We start from the raw sequence: 19,400 nt of genomic DNA, 5'->3' as shown, positions 1-19,400 counted from the left end.
CTGTAAGCACACCTGCAAATAAAATTGACCCAAGATATGGCAGTTGTCTATTCTTTTTATCTTTTTGATCTGAGAACAATAGGAAGAGATAACTGAAGAAGGACAAATGGGCAATTGACATTTTTCAGGTTAATTTTTATTTAGGCTTTGTAAACTTAAAAACAAAACAAAAAACCTTTATGAGACCTTGACTAAGATTTCCATATTTGAGCAATTTATTTAGGAAAAGTAAATGAAATACTGAATTTCAGTTATTCGTGCTTGATATGTGCTAAAGTCTATGGCACACATGACTGAGAAAAGGAGTTTGGTGTTCAGTATTTGAGAGTAAAGCAGATTGCCAGAAATATTTTTAATTATTGTTTTTGTTGGTTGTTGTTCTGAGTGAATATGGAAAGCGAAGACAGATTGAAGAGACTGGTTTCATGCAGTCCTATCTTGTTAAAGTTCAGTTAAGCTTATATTCCACTATCTTATTTTTAGGGGTGACAATAGGTGCAGGATACAGCCTGGCCCAGTTGAATGATGCCTTACAAATTATTGTTTCGGAGCAACCAAAGGAGAAGACTAAGACATTTCGCGCCCTCCTGAAGCAACTGAGGACACTTGCAGGAGCCCAGATTAGAAACATGGCTGTACGTTCTCTATTAGATAAAAATGTTCTGGACAGTCATACAGTTCTGCTCATTTTAACCAGTGTTATCCTGAAGAGGAATCCTAAGTCAATGTTGAACATGTCTCCTCAATATGAGAGTGGGGATGGGTGGAGGTGTTCAAAGTAAGAGAACTGTGATATAATAAGATTATGATACAAGAGTCAGAAGATTCCCAAATTCTAGTCCCAATTACCTGTGATGATGTATGATCCTGGAGAAGCTATTTGATCTCTTTAAACCACTGTCTCTTAATTTTTGAAATTAAGGTCCAACCCAATGGACTGTCTCTAAGGTACTGTCCAGCTCTAACAGTCTATGAAATATGCCTCCAAGATGCTCTTTTATGGCTGGTTCTCCTCTTAGATCTTTGTATTAAGGTCAGTTTCTAAATGTGTCTCCCACATGTGCATTCGTGGATTCCCCCAGTTGTCTAGCTTACTGGGGTTTCCTAGTTATTTAATATTTGAGAAAAAAATCAAAGGGAGATCAGTAGAGTAGAAGAAGGGGATCCAGGAGAGTGAGGAGGGTAGGTAAAGGGGAAATACTGGGAAATTATATTGACCAAATTATATTATATCATGCACATGTACAAATATATAACAACAAATTCTACCATTATGTACAACTGTAATGTACCAATAAAAATACAGTGGGGGGGGGGAACTTAAGAAAAATTGGCTCAGACTACTCCCCATTCCACACATGGTGGGTAGATTAGCAGGATTTGGTGGGGTCATGGGTCACTATATTTCTCCTGTTTGGCTCTGGCTCTTTGGCTGATCCTCCAAATCTGCCCTTCATTTTCACCTTCTGCATCTTTTGTCCCTTTTCTAAATGGCATTGCTCCTCTCATTATCAACTTGACTCCGTAAGTCTTCAGAGAGCCCTTGTTTGAGTCAATGTGGAATAGCCTTTACTGAAGGTTCAAGGTGACAGAGAAGCATTCTATTTCACAGCAGCAAGACAGGCTCCATATCCCAGTTTTTCAATTTGCTCAGGCCACAGTCTCTCCACCCTCCTCATGTTGTCTGACACTTTTTCTACCCTTTGGCCAAACCTTCCCTTCCCCCTAACCTGCTTTCACCAGCCCCCAAATTCCCATTCATTTTCCTTTGTATCTATCTTCATAGGTAAACACGCCTATCAAGGAATGTTTCCAAAGACAAATGCATATTTGAGTCAGTCCTTGAGGAAATCATTCCTCCTTGTTGCACATGGAAGAGGAATGTTTTCTCAGGATGGGGTCAAGAGTGGGAATATTGTATGATATGTTGTCTGAATCTACTTAGCTGCTTCCAAATTCACAGATCTTTCTGTGACACAAAGAAGAGAATTAAAAACTTAACACAAGGCCTCTGTATAGAGAATTCATTATTTGACAAACAACTAAGTACATCTTTTCAAATGCCATCCTTTTTTATTTAGACTTTAGGAGGACATGTGGCAAGCCAGCCTCATTTTTCTGACCTAAATCCCATTTTAGCAGCAGGAAATGCAACCATCAACCTGATATCTAAAGGTAAGAGGCCAAGCTTCAGGTATTCTACTTTAGACTTACCACTGTTTGTTTTGTAGCCTCTGCTGTAATTATTAGCTGGGGACCCAAGAATATTTAATTTCACTTCATAAGGCTATGTTGACATTGCTTCAAACCTAAGGGTGAAACTTTGATCAGTTAGTCTGCTCTACAGAGGTCCTTTATCTTACAAACTGGATACTTTTATTGCACCTGACAATTTTTCTTAAATATTTGACCAATTTGTGAGCAGTTAAAATTACAGTATCAAAGTAGTTGAAGAAAAATATTAATGAGCGGTCTCTCCATGGCATATTTCAATCCAGAGTTTCATAAAGATGGCAGTTTTTCTTATAAGAATTTCATTTTAAACTAAATAAAGTTTGTGGGACATCTTACCCATTACTTCTGTCCTTATTCAGATACTTTGAGCTTTTGGGAGGGAAAAGGATTTAAATTTCAGGAAATAAAAACAAACTCATATTATTCATAGGGCTACTGATGTATGAGATTCTTCTCTGATTAAAATTAATTTTTTAAAGGTGACTCAAGAGAGTATGATAAACTAAGAGAACAGTGTGTGTGTGTGTGTGTGTGTGTGTGTACACATATATGCAAATAATCAAAGAGAAAGTGATATATCAGGAATCCCACCTCTGCCGGAAGTCCTACCTCTAGTACTATGGAAAGGTCATTCAATCTTTCCCAATCCCAATTTTACCATTTGTGAAATATAAACATTGCAGATTGTTTCCAAATAACTTTAAAGTTCCTTAAGGCCCAAATTTGTGAGTGGTGTATAAATGTGCTGTAAGAACCAGAAAAGACTCCTCAGCTTATCAGGTCCATCCCTGTCATTGTGCAGATGGGACCCCAAAGCTGCCATGACTTGCTTCAGCGAGCCAGGTTGGGAGCTGGAACTAGACCCCTGTGTTCTGGCTCCCAGCCTACACACTGTCTTTCCCACAGATACATCACATCCACCACTTGCCGTGGGTTCTGCAGTGAAAAAGCTCAACCTAATCAAGGCCATTTTCTCTAACAGAAGGAGAACGGCAGATTCCATTAAATGGCCCTTTCCTGGAGAGAGCACCAGAGGCCAGCCTGAAATCTGAAGAGATTGTGTTGTCTATTTTCATCCCCTACTCTACACAGGTGAGGTTCCTGGAACTGCTGCCCTGCCCCACAGAAGCCCTGCTGGCCCTGTGCAGAAAGCCTGAGCTGCAAACAGGCTTCCAGGGGAAATGGCCCCCTATTCAGAACCAGTTGCTTTAGGGAAAGTTTGGGCCTCTCACAGGGGGAGGCCAATTCCCAGATGGTCATTTGATTTTCTTTCATAGAAGAGTCACATTATAACTTTCATAGATCCTCAGCAATTTATTCTTCATGACTCCCTTCCTCCATAAATATCAGCCCCCCGTTACCAGCTGATCCAACCCAACTTCTCGTTTTAAAGAAAATTAGAATGCAAATATATATATATTTGTATAAAGGTAAATATAACCCTGGCTGCATTCAGTATTTATACATATTATTATTATTATATTCATTTCTTTCTTTTGACTTAAAAGAAATTAAGAGTGAAACATTTCTGTGGGCTTGATGTATATAACTCTGCCAAAGTTCAAAATACCTTTACATGAACTAAATATGTTTTTACTCTTGTTAATTTTATTTTGTAGTTTTCTTATAAATGGTCTAAAGCTTTCTTGTTAATGTTTTGCAGAAGTACTGCTTTAAGAACACATAACCTGGGTTAATTTAAGATAATAAATTATCACCTACAGGATTGAGAGATAGACATTAAAGCCCAGTACTCTGTGATATTGATTTGCTGGATGTTTAAGATTAAGATTTTAAATTAAAGTTAAATTAAAAGGGCCAAAAACCCCAAAAGAGCTCCTGATAGTATCCTGGTCCCTATCTCTAGGTCTAAGGGAACATCGGCCCTGCAAAAGCAAAATCTATTATGTGAGTAGAATTTTTTATTTCAAAATGAATGTGCATCTTAGCCAAGATTGAGTACATAGTCAACATTAGCTAGAGGAAGCTTCTAACTAAGTGAAAGTTATTTCAGGTATTTCAAAGTCAATCAACATTTATTAACCAAATCATTTAATAAGATTCTTTACCTACCGACTATGTATCACAGCATGGTGTTCAAACTGGAAGACACTACAAGAGTTAAAAGGCATGGGGTCCTGTCCTCAGAGTCTCTAAATCTAACAGGAAGGGCTTGAAAGGTAGGGTAGGGGAAGGGGGACCAATTGCCTGGGACAGGAAATGACAGGCAGCTAGAGTAGTTTCTATTGGGGGACAGATGATAGCCCTGAATCCATGGGGTGGCCAATCCGGGCAGGAGAACCACATGGAGCTGGGAGGTAAGGAACAGGGCAGCTGGACAGCCTGCGAGGTGAGTCAGGGAAGGAGGCCGGGTCCATCACCAAGCATCTCAGCTGCTACAAGGACCTATGTGTTTTAGCAGGTGGCCACCTTTGAAGCCTAAAGCAAGGTAAAATTTGAATAAAAGAGATATTTTAAGAATATTGATCCAGTAGAAGAAATGAGTGAGCATAAATTGGTTGGGGGGAGGACTGAAGGCAGAAGGAGCAGTGAGGAGGCCAAGGCAGTGGCACCTTTTCTCCTGACTGTCCCCTCATCCCAACAGCAGCCCCCCCCCCCATTACCAGCTGATCCAACCCAACTTCTTGTTTAAAAGAAAATTAGAATGCAAATAGTATCCTGGTCACATGTGGCGATCCAGAGTTGAAAGAAATAGAGCCCAGGGGATGAGCAGGGACTCTGGAGCCAGACAGCTGGGGAACCCCAGCTCTGCCACTTACTGTGTCACTTTGTGCAAGTAGATCAGTGGAGATAAGCACTAACCCTTCCGAGCATTTCTCTATCTCCAGTGGCACTTTGTGTCGGGGCTCCGTCTGGCCCAACGGCAAGAGAATGCCTTTGCCATTGTCAATGCCGGGATGAGCGTGAAGTTTGAAGACAACACAAACACAGTCCGGGAGCTCCAGATGTTCTTTGGAAGCGTCGGCCCCACCGTGCTCTCTGCAAGCCAAACCTGCAGACGGCTTGTCGGGAGGTATGTCATGGCGTGTCTGGCCACATGGAATGTGGGCCGTTCTGTTTGGAATGTTTTAATAAAAAATGTACTTTGGAAATTTTTTTCTGGTTTCAAACATACATATAGTCCCCTAAAAAAAATTAAGCATTGGATGAAGAAAGTACAAGCCACCCAAAAGCCAGGCCTTTGAGATAAAATGATTCTTTTATTGCAAGTTTCTGAAGTAAAGTTTATGCACAAATCACATGGTTTGAGTAGGTGGTACCTCTAAGGAATCAACTGTAAAATAAGTAAATAGCTCTAATACTGGGACTTAAGCTATCTGAAAATATTCTTACTCCACTTAAATAACATGAAATATATTTTTTAAAAGTCACATTGTCTTTTTCTTGTAACTCTCATGACCTCTAGCATTTGGAGAGTAAGTTCTAAAAATTCTTCCAACTTGCAGTTTTACAATAAATTTAACCCATCATCAAAATTTAACCTTCCTTGTCGAAAACTAGCAATTAATGCCAGGTTTTTCAGATATGAAAATAAATCCATGCTTCCAAAACAACTCTGTACAAATTTTCGTTTGTGAAATTTTTCCAACTCTCTTCAATCATTGGGTCATTTACCATGTTTATGCAGTGTACTTCGTGTACCAGACACTGATCTAGTTCCTGCAGACACAGCAGAGCACAAGACAGAGTTGCAGGTCTCAGGAAGCTTTGGTTTTAGTAGTGTTTTGGTTGTTTGTTTTGTTTTTTTTTTTTTCACTTGAGCTATTTGAGGTAAATCAATATTTCCAACTCATTTTATTAAAAAAAATAATAAAGGAGAATTCAGTAAGGAAACTTTGGGAGCCCCTGCATTAGGTGCTAAAAAAAAAGCTAATGAAATATTTTGAGAATCTTTTGTTCAGACTTCATAGATGATTACAGATGCCTGGAGTTATAGCTCCATGATGGAGCAGTTGCCTAGCACATGTGAGCCCAGATTCAATCCCCTGTACCTCCCCAACTCTCTCTCTCTCTCTCTCTCTCTCTCTCTCACACACACACACACACACCAAAATGGTTACAGGTTGCACTCCATCTTTTCTTGCCCTATCAGTTTAGTATCTATCTGTCTTAGTACACTTTCTATTGCTATAACAAAATACCTGAAACTGGATGATTTATAAAGGAAAGAGGTTTATTTTGGCACATGGTTCTGGAGGCTGGAAGTCCAAGAGCATGACACCCACAAAGGCTTCTTTCCATTCCAACTTACAGCAAAAAGTTGAAGAGCAAGCAAGCCGGTGTTGGCTGAAGAGACAACACAGTGGCATACTTGCATTTTAGCAGCATGCTGTTACAGTGACTAATCTAGTCTCTCAACTGCATTAATCTCTCTTAAAGATTTAAATCACCTCTTCCAACACCACCACAATGGCAATCAAATCTCAACATGAGTTTCAGAGATGATAAATCGTAGCACAGTCTTTGCCCCTTCTGTGAAACGTTTGCATTCTTACTGATAGACAGTGGGATGACGAGATGCTGAGTGACGCGTGCCAGTGGGTCCTGGATGAGATCCACATTCCCCCGGCAGCTGAGGGTGGCATGGTGGAATACCGGCGGACACTCATCATCAGCTTACTCTTCAAATTCTACCTCAAAGTGCGGCAAGGGCTGAACAAAATGGTAAGTGATTTCTCTGGGTCTCTGGTTCCTTGTCATTCCAAGCATGGGTCTGCACAGGAAGACTTCCCCTGCCTGGTTTGGATAATACACTGAGTGTACCTGGCATGGTGCCCTCCATGGTGCTTCCTAGGCTCCAGCCCTGCCTCTGGGCCTGGAGTGGTTTCTCCTCCCCTTTTCTCTCCTGTAACCCCAGGCTCTGAAGGGGGCAGCCTTGTTAGTCTATTTGCCCTATGATCCATGTGACAAGTGCTAAAAGGTAATAAGAGGTTAACTAACAATGGTGAAAAGCCTTCAGTAAGTAAATTATACCTTTTCCTTGTTTGAAACAAATTTGCATAAAAATAATACTTTAATACTTAGAATCTAATCCTAGCTATTTGGGAGGCTGAGGTAGGAGGATCACAAGTTCAAGGCCAGTCCGGGCAACTTAGCAAGACCCATTTACAAAATAAACATGAAAAAAGGTCTGAGAATGTAGCTCACTGGTAGAGCACCACTGGCTTTAATCCCCAGTGCTGCAAAGGAAGGAAGAAGGGAAGAAAGGAGGAAAGGAAGGAAGGAAGGGAGGGAGGGAGGGAGGGAGAAAGGGAGATGTGAGTAAAGCAAAAAGGAAGAAAAAATGATTTGTGACCCCCATCATCCTTATTCAACCACTATTAATATTTTAGTGCACATCCTTCTAAACCCTTCTTTATGGATGTGTGTATATGTGTGTGCATATTAATAACTGTTCAATAGACGTTGCTTGTTGAGACCCATCCGTGAACTATATATACATGAGGATCTTTTCAGCACGGTAGCCAGTTAGTGGGAAAGCCTGGTATTGGGAACTTCCGGTGGCAATCTCACAGGGTAAGATCACCCACAAACATGTAAACTCCCCCTGAGCTCTGCTCAGGAAGGTCCCATGTAGGACCAGAGATGGAGTGACCTGCTGTGGTCACACAGCCTCTCAGAGATGGGTGTGACCTGTCAATACGCCAGTCAATCTTTGACTGCCAGACATCACGAAGCAAGACACCACCTCTGAAACCTTATCCCTGCCTTTGATGTACCCCCTTAAATAAACCACGGGAGCCATTTTCTAATTGTCCAGCTCCAGCTCCTGTGTGGCTGAACCTATCAGGTGCTCCATCCTTTAAAACTGTGATTGTGATTCTGTCTTTTGTTCTTTACTAATTATTTCAGACTTTAAGTTCTTCAGAGGCTTATCCCTCTGAGCAGACAAAAGGACCCTGGCGAGGTGCTAGCCACTCCTCGAGAGTTGCTTACTTATTTTACTTAGTAATATGAACATCTTTCAATGTCATTAAATATTTCTCAGTGGCATCGTGACAGAATGGTTGCATGTGTGTTTATGGATGACTGTGCCATTATTTGATCCATTCCTTATTTTTAAACGTTTAAATTGCTTCAAGTTTTCTGTTAACTAGTTTTTTCTTACTCAACCTCATTTAAAATAACCTCCACAGCAGTGTTTCTTCTACCAAATATTATTGATATATCTTATTACATACAATTATATACTATTATATATTCTATTATGTATTATGTAGCACATTCGATATACAAATGTATATATGATTTATTAAATATTTTATTTTATTCATTATTCATTATTATATATTATTATATATTGTACACTATTACATATTCTATCACTATAGAAGAATTCAAAATAGAGAGGGGCAAAATTTTTTTAAATGAACTGTAACCCAATAATAATCAACTATTACTATTAACATTTTTAGAATATACACTTTGATATTTTTCAATTTCTTTTTACTAAATTGGAAGCATACTATACATAAATTCTGTAGCCCTTTTTTCATTTAACTATATTCCCTGAAGTATATTTCTTCATCATCAATAAAAATACTCTTACAAAACCATTTTTCATGATTACTGAATATTGCATCTGAATGTGCCATAATTTGTTAAGCCATTTTCCTCTTGTTTGATATTTAATTTAATTCCATTTTCTTCACTATCACAAATAATCTAAAATTGAACATTCTTGTAAATTAAGCACTGCTTGTTCCTCAGTTGCTTCTTGGAGATACATGCTGAGATAATTGGCCTGGATTTGAAAGCACAGCCTCCATTTAGAAGTGCACATATTTGCACTCATTCAAGATGACCTTGTCCAGTCTGACAGGTGGCATACACCTGTAAAACCAGCAACTTGGGAGCTGAAGCAGGAGGACTGCAAGTTCAAGGCCAGCTTCAGGAAGTTAGTGATAGCCTGTCTCAAAAGTTTTTTAAAAAATAATTAATTAAATTAAAGTTTAAAAAGAAAAGAGAGAGACCTTGTCAAGAAGTGAAGTCTTGGCTCTTGGAAACAACCTTACTTTTCTGTGTGCCCAAGTGGATGCAGAAGTCATTCTACAAACCTCGCCACCAGCTTAGAGAACTCCAGGCTCAGAGCTTTCTGTCAACATAGCTGCAACCTAAGATCTTGAAGAATCCATTGGATAACCCCATTTTTACATGTTTTTCCATGTTAGTCATTCAGACTGCAAAATTAAATGTGAAATAATCTTTTTAGGATCCCCAGAAGTTTCCTGATATTCCAGAAAAGTTCCTGAGTGCTCTAGAAGATTTCCCCATAGAAACACCACAAGGAATCCAGATGTTCCAGGTGGGTTGGTAAAGTTTTTGTTTTTTAATATATGTATGTTTTTGGGATACATATGCCTGTTATATATTTATTGCTGATAGAGTCTACAAAAGCCACCTGATGTCACCCATACAAAAATTACTTGGTTAGCTACTGTGCTTTCATTCAGGGCTACTCAAGTAATTCTGTTCTGAATTTCTTTTCTCCATTATTTTCAGTTTTGTAACCTAAATATTTCCCCCTTTATTTGACCAGTGTCCGTCCATCCTTTAAAACCTGACTCAACATTTACTGCCGCTAGAAAGCCTTCTTGCTTCATGACAACCACCCTGAATCTCCCAGGAACTTAGATATTTTTGTTCCGCTTTATCAATTGTGTAAATTATTCTTTATTGCCATATGAAATAGACCACCTTATTTTAATGTGTGTTTGTGTGTGTTCTGATGCCTCAATGAGATTGTAAGAATCCTTGAAGACAGGAATGATGTCTTCTTTTTTTTTGGGGGGGGGGGCAGGAATGGGGATTTTAATCAGAATATATCCCTTACTATAGAACTCATGGATACTAATTAACCTGATTCACAGATCTGAATATCTAATTACCTATAGTTTTCATTTGTTTGTTTGTTTGTTCACTTGTGAGTAAGCTAGATAAATCAAACCCAATTTTCAGGATTATGAGAGAACTTCCAGTGTAAATTTTACTTGCTTTGTTCATTAACAGTGTGTGGATCCCCACCAATCCCCGCAAGATCCAGTTGGCCACCCAGTCATGCACCAATCGGCCATTAAACATGCCACAGGGGAAGCCATATTTTGTGATGACATGCCCCGCCTTGACCAGGAACTTTTCCTTGCTGTAGTCACCAGCACCAGAGCTCATGCAAAGATCATGTAAGGAAACAAAAGATGTTCCCATGTGTTACTAAAATGCATTCACAGTTTTACATTCAAATTGAGAGGCTATTGCATATTTAAGTCAACTTAGAATACTCATTTCTTCTTCTGGATTGGAAAAAGTCTTTTTTTTTTCCCCAGAGATGCCCTCTGGCATTTGTTAACACCAGCCAAAAGTCCCTATTTACAGCTACACTGTTCATGACATTGAAGTGCTTAGGACCAGTTGAGAAAAGTCATTTTTAAGCATAGTTATTAAAGAATCTATGACCAAGAGTTAGAACACCTGCTAGATAATAATATTTTTCAACATAAACTATTGGTCCATGATTTAGTTATGAAGTCCACATATATTTTTTCCACTTGAGAAATCGTTTATATTGTGCCATGAACTTACTTCTGCATCTTTAATATCTACCATCATGTTTTCCCTGCTAGATCAATTGATACTTCAGAAGCCCTGTCACTTCCAGGTGTGGCTGATGTAATCACAGCAGAGGATGTTCCAGGGGATAATAACCATCATGGAGAGATTTTTTATGCACAGAATGAGGTGTGTGATTTGTGCATGGTTTATGATTTCAACACTTTGCTGGAGAGACCAAAATGATTATCAGTTGCCACTGTAACATCCACAGATTTACATGCACACCACAAAAACTGGAAACCAATGACTCCTCCACCTCTGTGATTCTCCACTTCTCTCTTAAATCAGGGGTCCCTTTGAGATTCTGATGAGAAGTCATCAGTCTTCTTAAGGAAGATCTCTGAATAGCTGTGAAAGAGAAGCAATATGGAACAGAGACATTAGATTAGGTAGAGGGGAGTGAAGGGAGGGGAGGGGGTATGGGGTTAGGAAGGATAGTAGAGTGAAGCAGATATTATTACCCTATGTACATATATAACTATGTAACCGGTGGGATTCTACATCATGTACAACCAAAAGAATGAGAAATTATACTCCATCTATGTATGATGTATGAAATGAATTCTACTGTCATGTGCAACTAATTAGAACAAATTTAAGAACGAACAGACATTGAAAGAAAGCAGAATTTCAGGTTGACCAGATCACTGTGTGTGCTGCAGGAATGACGAGGAGTGGGAAGACAGCAGAAGGCAGATCATGAAAGTCAAGAGAATTAAGTTCTGCGACCAATTTTTGTGTCCCCTAAGTCCCAGTGGAGCCACTGGTTTAAATTTTATTCTCATAGGTAGAAAATAGTTTTCTCTTTGGCCACAAAATCCAGCAGGTGTTAAAATGTGGGAATGATCATTCCTTTCTGATGAGTCTATGCCCTTAGCTAATCAGCAGCATGTGGCTTTCCTGCAGGTCATTTGTGTGGGTCAGATCGTCTGCACTGTGGCTGCCGATACCTATGCTCATGCCAAAGAGGCAGCTAAAAAAGTGAAGATCACTTACGAAGACATAGAACCAAGGATCATCACAATAGAGGTAGTCTGACCACTTTGCATCTTGTAGCATGATTAGGGCAGTATACTTTGGGGCAGAATTCAGTCATGGAGTCATAAAATAGTATAAGCTGGGCTCCATCTATATACTTCGTTCAGTGCTATCCTAGAGAAAGGCTCTAGTAATCAGCACCTCAAGACAGAATCCCAAGAGCTTTCCTGTCCATACACCTTCTTCCCCACAAGTACTTCTGCAGCCAGTACAGCAGTGAAACTAACTTCCTATGCCCATTTCTCCTGTGGCCTCTCACCAAAGCCTGCCTGAGAATACAGATCAGCAACACCAGAGTATTGCCCTCAAGACCCCACAAACAAAGCTAGTCAATGGGAAAATCTAGAGCTCTGAGGAACTCATAAACATTGTAACATTTGTTATATTACAACTGCTGGGTCCTCTGTTTCTCTGCCCACTGTTCTTAAGCACAAACTCAGAAGACAAACTACTTGGATCCATAATCTGATTCTGCCATTTAACAGCTTCTCAATAGAAATGAAATGAAAACTTTGGCAAGTTACTTAAACTCCACAGACTTTGGTTTTTCATCTGTAAAATAGGAATTTTTTAAATTCATTTATTTTTTATTTTATTTATTTATTTATTTTTTATTTTTTGGTACTGGGGATTGAACTCAGGGGCACTCGACCACTGGGCCACTTCCCAAGCCCTATTTTGTACATTATTTAGAGACAGGGTCTCACTGAGTTGCTTAGTGCCTTGCCATTGCTGAGACTGGTTTTGAACTTGTGATTTTCCTGCCTCAGCCTCCCAAGTCGCTGGGAATACAGGCATGTGCCACAAAGCCCGGAAAAATAGAAATCTTTATGAGGTTTAAATGACAGAATCCAAGTAAACTACTTAGAATAGCACCTGGGGATGCAGTCAATAAATGTTGGCTATTGTTTTTGGTTTTATTGTTATTAATGAGAGCAAAGATGTGCTGTGTTTTGTTTTATATCTCTAGTGCCTACCAGTGTTAAACCCACAGTTGGTGCTGAATAAATGTGTGTTGAGTGATAGTGGGATGGAAGGATAGATGAGCAGGTAGATGCCTAATCAGGTTGAACATCTTCATTGATTTTCCCATTCTTCCCAACAGTTATCAAATTCAAATTTTTCCGATGATCCTATAACTGCCACTTATTTCTGCTCCTTTCTTCTCATTCTCACTTTCACTCCATCCTCCAGCACCATCCTCACCACCTTATTGTCTGAATAACCACTTAGAGAGGCTCTTGTCTTACAGTTCAGCCCCTCTCCCACCACATTAACATTTCTGAGCCCCTGAGTTCAGCAGTTTACCTTTCCTATTCAGCACGGTCCCCTTACATAGGTCTAACTCCTCAATGTAGTGTCAAGGTCTTTCCTACACCATCCTCAATCACCTTTCCACACTCATCTTCCACTGTTTATTGATAGAAAACCTGCAGCCTAACCAGTCTGTCCTTGTCCTCATTTTGATCCCTCACCTGATCTCAACCTTAAACTGTTATTTTATGATGAGCCTTTAACTCCAAATGTTACTGGATCTGATTCAGGTAGCCAATACTAGGCCATTCCTGAGCATTCCACCCACCCCAGCCTCCTCCTCCTTAAATTCTCTTTACTCTATCATGAGCCCCTCTTACCCCAGAGTTGGCACCTTAAAACCAAATGCCTCAGATAATCACTCAACAATCTAGAGGTGGGGCCATGGTAATAGAGCTTTGTATCCTTAGCTCTTCTCCAAGTCCTTGAAAAAATTAGTGAGTCACCTAGGGATGCCTGTAATTCACTTTAATCCAATTTCCACTGACTCTTCACACTGTTTTGGCTCCAATTGTCTCTGTTTGTAAAGATCTATCTGAGGGGCTGGGATTGTGGCTCAGCGGTAGAGCACTCGCCTAGCACGTGCAAGGCACTGGTTCAATTCTTAGCACCACATAAAAATAAATAAATAAAATAAAGGTATTGTGTCAAACTACAACTAAAAAAATATATTTTAAAAAAGAGATCTATCTGATAGAGTAGAAGCATGGAATTCTGACGGGGGACAAATAGTTTATTAGAATGCAAATTAAAAAATTGTTTTGGTTTGTTTGTTTCTCCACCGCAGCAAGCCCTAGAGCACAATTCTTTTCTTTTTTCTGAGAAAAAAATTGAGCAAGGAGATGTAGAGCATGCCTTTAAGTATGTTGACCAAATCATTGAAGGTAAGTACAATAGTCTAGAGCCAGAAAATAGAAACTTCTAACGTCAAAGACTAATTTCAGTCATCCGGTTTGAGAAAAGCTGAAACGCTAAGGCAGGGCTTTTCTATCCTATTGTGGTTGTTGAACAACAATTTAAAATGCACGATGAGTTTAAAGCTTGATGAATTTTTACATATGTAGAAACCTATGCAAACACCACCCCATCAAGATACAGAACATTTCCCGTACCTCAGAATTCTTCCTACATCCTGTCTTGTAGCCCTCGAAAGTATTATTCTAACTTTTATCACTATAGATTCATTTTATCTGTTTTGAACTTCACATATATGGAATCTTTTAATATAATCTTTTGATGTGCTTATTTCTTTTATTTAACATTTTATATGGAAGAGTCTACCATGTTATTGTATGGATCTGTAGTTCTGTTTTCATTTTTCAGTAGTTACAACATTAGACAAATAGTCCACAATTTATTTACCCATTCTGCTATTGACAGACATTTGAATTTTTATCAGTTTGGGACCATTATGAATAAAGTTTTTATAAACACTATTATACTTGTTTTTTAATGAACATAAGCACTTACTTCTAATGGCATATACTAGGACTTAAAGGCTGAGTAATAGCATATTTGTATGTTTAGCTTTAGAAGTTAATGCCAAATATTTTTAAATGACAATGAAAGTCATACCAATTTTATTCCTATTAGCAATTAAGAAAATTCCATTGTTATTGCCAGGCTTTGCAGCTTTATCTAATCAGTTAGATGGGTACTGGTATCTTGTTATGGTTTTAGCTGGATTTATTTAATTGACTAATGATGTTGAACTGTTTTCATACGTGTATGGGCTCTTTTTATATTCTTTTTGTTGAACTATCTATTCTAGTCTTTTGCCTATTTTTCCTTAATTTTTTAAATCCAAAAGTAAAAATTAATTATAATTAATAATACATTTATATCACATTACTATAATTATGTAATTGTTATTAATGTAATTGATAATATAATAAATAATCTATTTACTTACTAGTTTACAGATTTTAATATGGTTGGTTTTTTTTGGGTACCAGGAATTGACTCATGGCCACTCAACCACTGAGCCTCATCCCCAGCCCTATTTTGTATTTTACTCAGAGACAGGATCTCACTGAGTTGCTTAGTACCTGCCTCACTTTTGCTGAGGCTGGCTTTGAACTTGCGATCCTCTTGCCTCAGCCTCCAGAGCCACTGGGATTACAGGCGTGTGCCACTGCGCCCAGCTCATTTTTATATTTTTTTGGTACAAGTTCTTTGTTGGTCAATTATAATTCTTCCAGTCTGTGAATTATCTTTTCACTTTCTTTATGCTGATTTTTTATGATTAAAATTAAATCCAGTCTTTAATACACAGTGCCAAATTAACTGCATGTCCATATGAAACAAAAGGAATCTCGAACCCTTATACCATATAGAAAAATTAATTTGAGACAGATCATAGACCTAAATGTAAAAGCTGAAACAATCAAGCTTCTAGGAAAAACATAAGAAAACTTCTTCATGACCTTGGGACAGGCAAAAATTTCTCAGCAGACACAAAAGCAAGCAGTAACTATAAAGAAAAGTCACCTAAATTGAATTTCATCATAAAGAATTTGCTGGAATTTTGTCTGAGATTGCATTATAACATGTATTAATTTAACATAATTGAAATACTAATAATAAGTCTCATGAACCATGAACATAGTAGACCTTGCCTTTTATTTAGGTTTTCTTTAATTTCTCTCAGTAATTTTTACAGTTTTCACTATAGATATCTTGCACATCCTTCTTAATATTTATTCCCAATATTTAGTGCCTTGTGATGCTATGATAAGTGATATTTAATTTTCAATACTTCTATCTAGTATGTGAAAACAATGTTTGTGTATTGATTGGCTATCTAGCAATTTTATTAAATTCATTTACTCCTTTAATAGTCTTAGAGAATTTCTTGAATTTTCTATGTATTTAATCTGTGACTGTTATCTATCTTTTTCAATCTTGATACTATTGTTTGTTTTGACCTGGTGCACTAAGATCTCATTAGTGTGATTTTTTAAATATCAATACCTGAATCACACCCTAGACCAGTGATATCAGAATCTTGGAGTATAGAGTCAGAGCGTAGATATATTTTTAAAACTCACCAGAGATTCTAATGTATGGCCAAGACTGGTATTCACAACTGTCATTTTGAAGAAAATTGCTGTGTGTCTTTGGTCAGAGAAAACAGCACAGGGTCTCTGACCTACTTCTAAATAATTGAAATCACAAGTGCTATAAATGTTTATCTTTTATTAAAACCTGGTAGAGACTAGAAATCGTGTTTCGCAACATCATTCTATTTAAGCAGAAACTGCAAACTACCTCTCAATTATATAAACAATCCTTTACTTCAGAAGAGGACACAACTGGTAAGCTGGTGAGAGATGCTCAGGAATCTGACAGTATCCACTAACTATGCCAAAGGTCCAATACTCCTCAAGGATTCTGATTTTTAAAATAAAATGAAATTTTCACAAAGGCTATAAGTTTGATGTGAAAGTTATTCACCACCCCCTCCCAATAGTCACATCAACTAACATTCCTCAGGTACTTACTGTGTCAATACCATGCTAAGCATTTTATATGTACAACATTATTTAATCCTTATAACCCTAAGAAATCAGTATTTTTACTAAACCTGTCTTAAGTAACTAAGCATTTACTACTTACTATTTGAAATGTGAGTGAAATAATTTTGAGAAGGAACATAGCCATAGCTTCATTTTAAAGGTTAAGAAAGAAACTGAGGCTTATAAAAGTTAAATCACTAGCTCAGGTCTCCTATCCAGTTAGCTGTAGGACCAGGAATAGAGCCTGGTTCTGGCTGGCCCAAAGGCCTTGCTTGTTGGGCACCATGCTAGATTGTCTTTCATTTTTATTCTCACTCAAAGGGCAGATGATTGACAAGGTGCCATTTGGAATTGCTGCCATTTGGGATTTGGGCAATTGTGGGATTTCAAAATGTTGGCACAAGGTGGGAAATTTGAAACATGAAGAGAAGAAATGACTAAGAGTCACAGAGCGTGCCAACATGAAGAAGTGTAGTAGCTAAGAGCATGCACCCTGGCTGGAGTTGGGTGACCCAGGTGTGAATCCCAGTTCTTGTGACTTTGGATGATTTCCTTAACCTTTCTATGTCCCGGCTTCTCAATCTGCAAGATGTAGATAATAATACATGTTTCATGGATTTGAGGATTAAATGAATTAAATGAATTAATCATCTATGAAGTGCTAAGCCTTAGAAAAATACCTGGCATACTACAATACTATGTAATATTAAGTAAATACATTGGAGTTTAAAATAATACCCTGATAGCATTAGGATTATTTTGAGCTGAGGGCAATTGAGAAATAGCCGGAACAGAAAAAAAAAAAAAAAAAAAGCCACTTTTTTCCTATTAACTCCAAAAGCAGGGTATGTGTTTCCTTTTGAGAAGGTGTTCCCCTCCCCTCTCACACCGGGAAGGGCAAAACAAATTGCGACAGTGGGCTGCTTTATGCTTTGAATATAGCCCTTGCTGCTCTGCCACTGCAACTTATTTTTTAAATGAACATGTTTCTTTCTCTTCCTTTCTCCTTGCTCCTCCCTAATCTCAGGGGAAACAGGATTACCTTTCTTCCCCCATTTTAAGCAGATTTATCTGTCCTTGAGCACACACCCACCATAGGAACAAAGTAATCCAGACTTTGGGGATGGCATAAGATGATCTCAGAAATGACTCCCAAATTAACAAGTGAATTACAACTCCAATAGAGAACAAGTGTATCACCTCTTTAAAAGCCCCGTGCTCCTGCTGATGGGCAGAATCATAGCCTTTGGAAAAGGAGTTCCCTGTGATTCTCCTTTGCTAGCAAAATAATAAAACTTCTTTTTCCTTTTTCTCAAAACTGTGTCCTACTTACTGGAATTGGCATCAGGGACAAGGAGTACAACAGTATCACAAAAAGTGTTTTAACCAAATGATATAAGTCCAGCTCTCCATAAGATAAAGCAACTTGGTCTTTATAAACAAAATGCCACCAATAGTGCCCATGTTGGTACCTGTGACTTAACATTGTCCTGTGTTCATGCTTTACAGGTGAGGTCCATGTGGAAGGACAGGAACATTTTTACATGGAAACACAAACGATCCTGGCTATACCAAAAGCAGAAGACAAAGAGATGGTGTTACACCTTGGAACACAGTTCCCAACACATGTGCAGGTAATAGGCTGTTTTTGGAAATGAGACTCCAAATAACCTCTCATTCTTGTGCCTTGAACTATGTGCATCCCTGACATTGGCTGAAATCCAGTGAGAATAAAATGGAATAAATAACTTTCAACATGATTTGGAAATTTTGCTACCTTCCAAAACATAGGACAAGGTTCATCTTTCCCTCTTAAGAATTGACAGTGTAAAACTTAATCTCAGGGAGGTCAAATCCTTAGTACTGTATGTTAATTTTCCTTTATATGTCACTGGTATTGCTATTCTATATAAATGTTCTAATATATCGGTGGTATGTGGGTAAAGCAATTGCATTTCCAAGACATTTTCAGCCTGACACAGTAGCAAGTAAATTCCAGTCCTGTGCTGTGGCTTGAGATATAAAGCAGTGTTGTACCCAGAGAAGTGAAAAAAACAGTCCTGATATTCCCATGTTTCAAAAATGGAGTTGCTCCATAACACTGTCAGGTACAAGGGGATACTTTAAAAATAGTGACAAGTGTCACTGGGAGGGAATCCTGACACCTTGAGGACCTGAAGTAGTGGCTCCATGGGAAGAAGAAGTTACCAGTTGCTATTCAGGCAAAATGAAAGGCTGAAGTCACTGGCTCTGAGCAGGGATATGGCTGTGACCTCCACAGTTGCAAGTTTTGAAGTGGATGGAGGAGGGGTGAGGGATATGAGTTTTACCTCTAAGCAGCCTTGTGATCTCTTGAAAGTTGCTGGGCATCAATATTCTTTTCTGTAAATTGACGGAGGTAATAAGATCCCTGAGGTCTCTTTTTGCCAGAGGTTTGGGTTCTGGGCTTCCAGGGATAAGGTGCATGTGTCCAGATCACCATTGCCACCCACCACCAACACCATCAGTTCCACACAGCAGGCATCTTCCAAGGGTTACTAAAAAACTTAGGGCAGCATCAAAAGCAAAGCATTTGAGTGGACATTTCTGCAAAGAAGAAATATGAATGACTAATGATCACATGATAAGATACTTTGAATCATCAGCCACGAGAGAAAGGCAAAT

The 19,400-nt window shown here is 38.5% G+C and overlaps 1 protein-coding gene across 1 annotated transcript in view; it reads left to right on the top strand.

The window, feature by feature from the left end:
- Positions 1–19,400, top strand: part of LOC114083740 (aldehyde oxidase 4-like) — a 56,986-nt gene that overhangs the window by 20,639 nt on the left and 16,947 nt on the right. The window contains exons 11-21 of the mRNA XM_071619369.1: positions 484–635; positions 2,082–2,175; positions 3,218–3,327; positions 5,085–5,269; positions 6,759–6,921; positions 9,470–9,562; positions 10,267–10,436; positions 10,878–10,992; positions 11,773–11,895; positions 14,006–14,102; positions 18,246–18,370. Coding sequence (XP_071475470.1) covers positions 484–635; positions 2,082–2,175; positions 3,218–3,327; positions 5,085–5,269; positions 6,759–6,921; positions 9,470–9,562; positions 10,267–10,436; positions 10,878–10,992; positions 11,773–11,895; positions 14,006–14,102; positions 18,246–18,370 — 1,427 coding nt within the window. The remainder of the gene's footprint in view (positions 1–483; positions 636–2,081; positions 2,176–3,217; positions 3,328–5,084; positions 5,270–6,758; positions 6,922–9,469; positions 9,563–10,266; positions 10,437–10,877; positions 10,993–11,772; positions 11,896–14,005; positions 14,103–18,245; positions 18,371–19,400) is intronic.

This window comes from Marmota flaviventris, chromosome 11, assembly GCF_047511675.1.
Source record: "Marmota flaviventris isolate mMarFla1 chromosome 11, mMarFla1.hap1, whole genome shotgun sequence".
Taxonomy (NCBI): Eukaryota; Metazoa; Chordata; class Mammalia; order Rodentia; family Sciuridae; genus Marmota; species Marmota flaviventris.
Note: the sequence above shows the minus strand (reverse complement) of the source record. Positions and strands in the feature narration are given on the sequence as shown.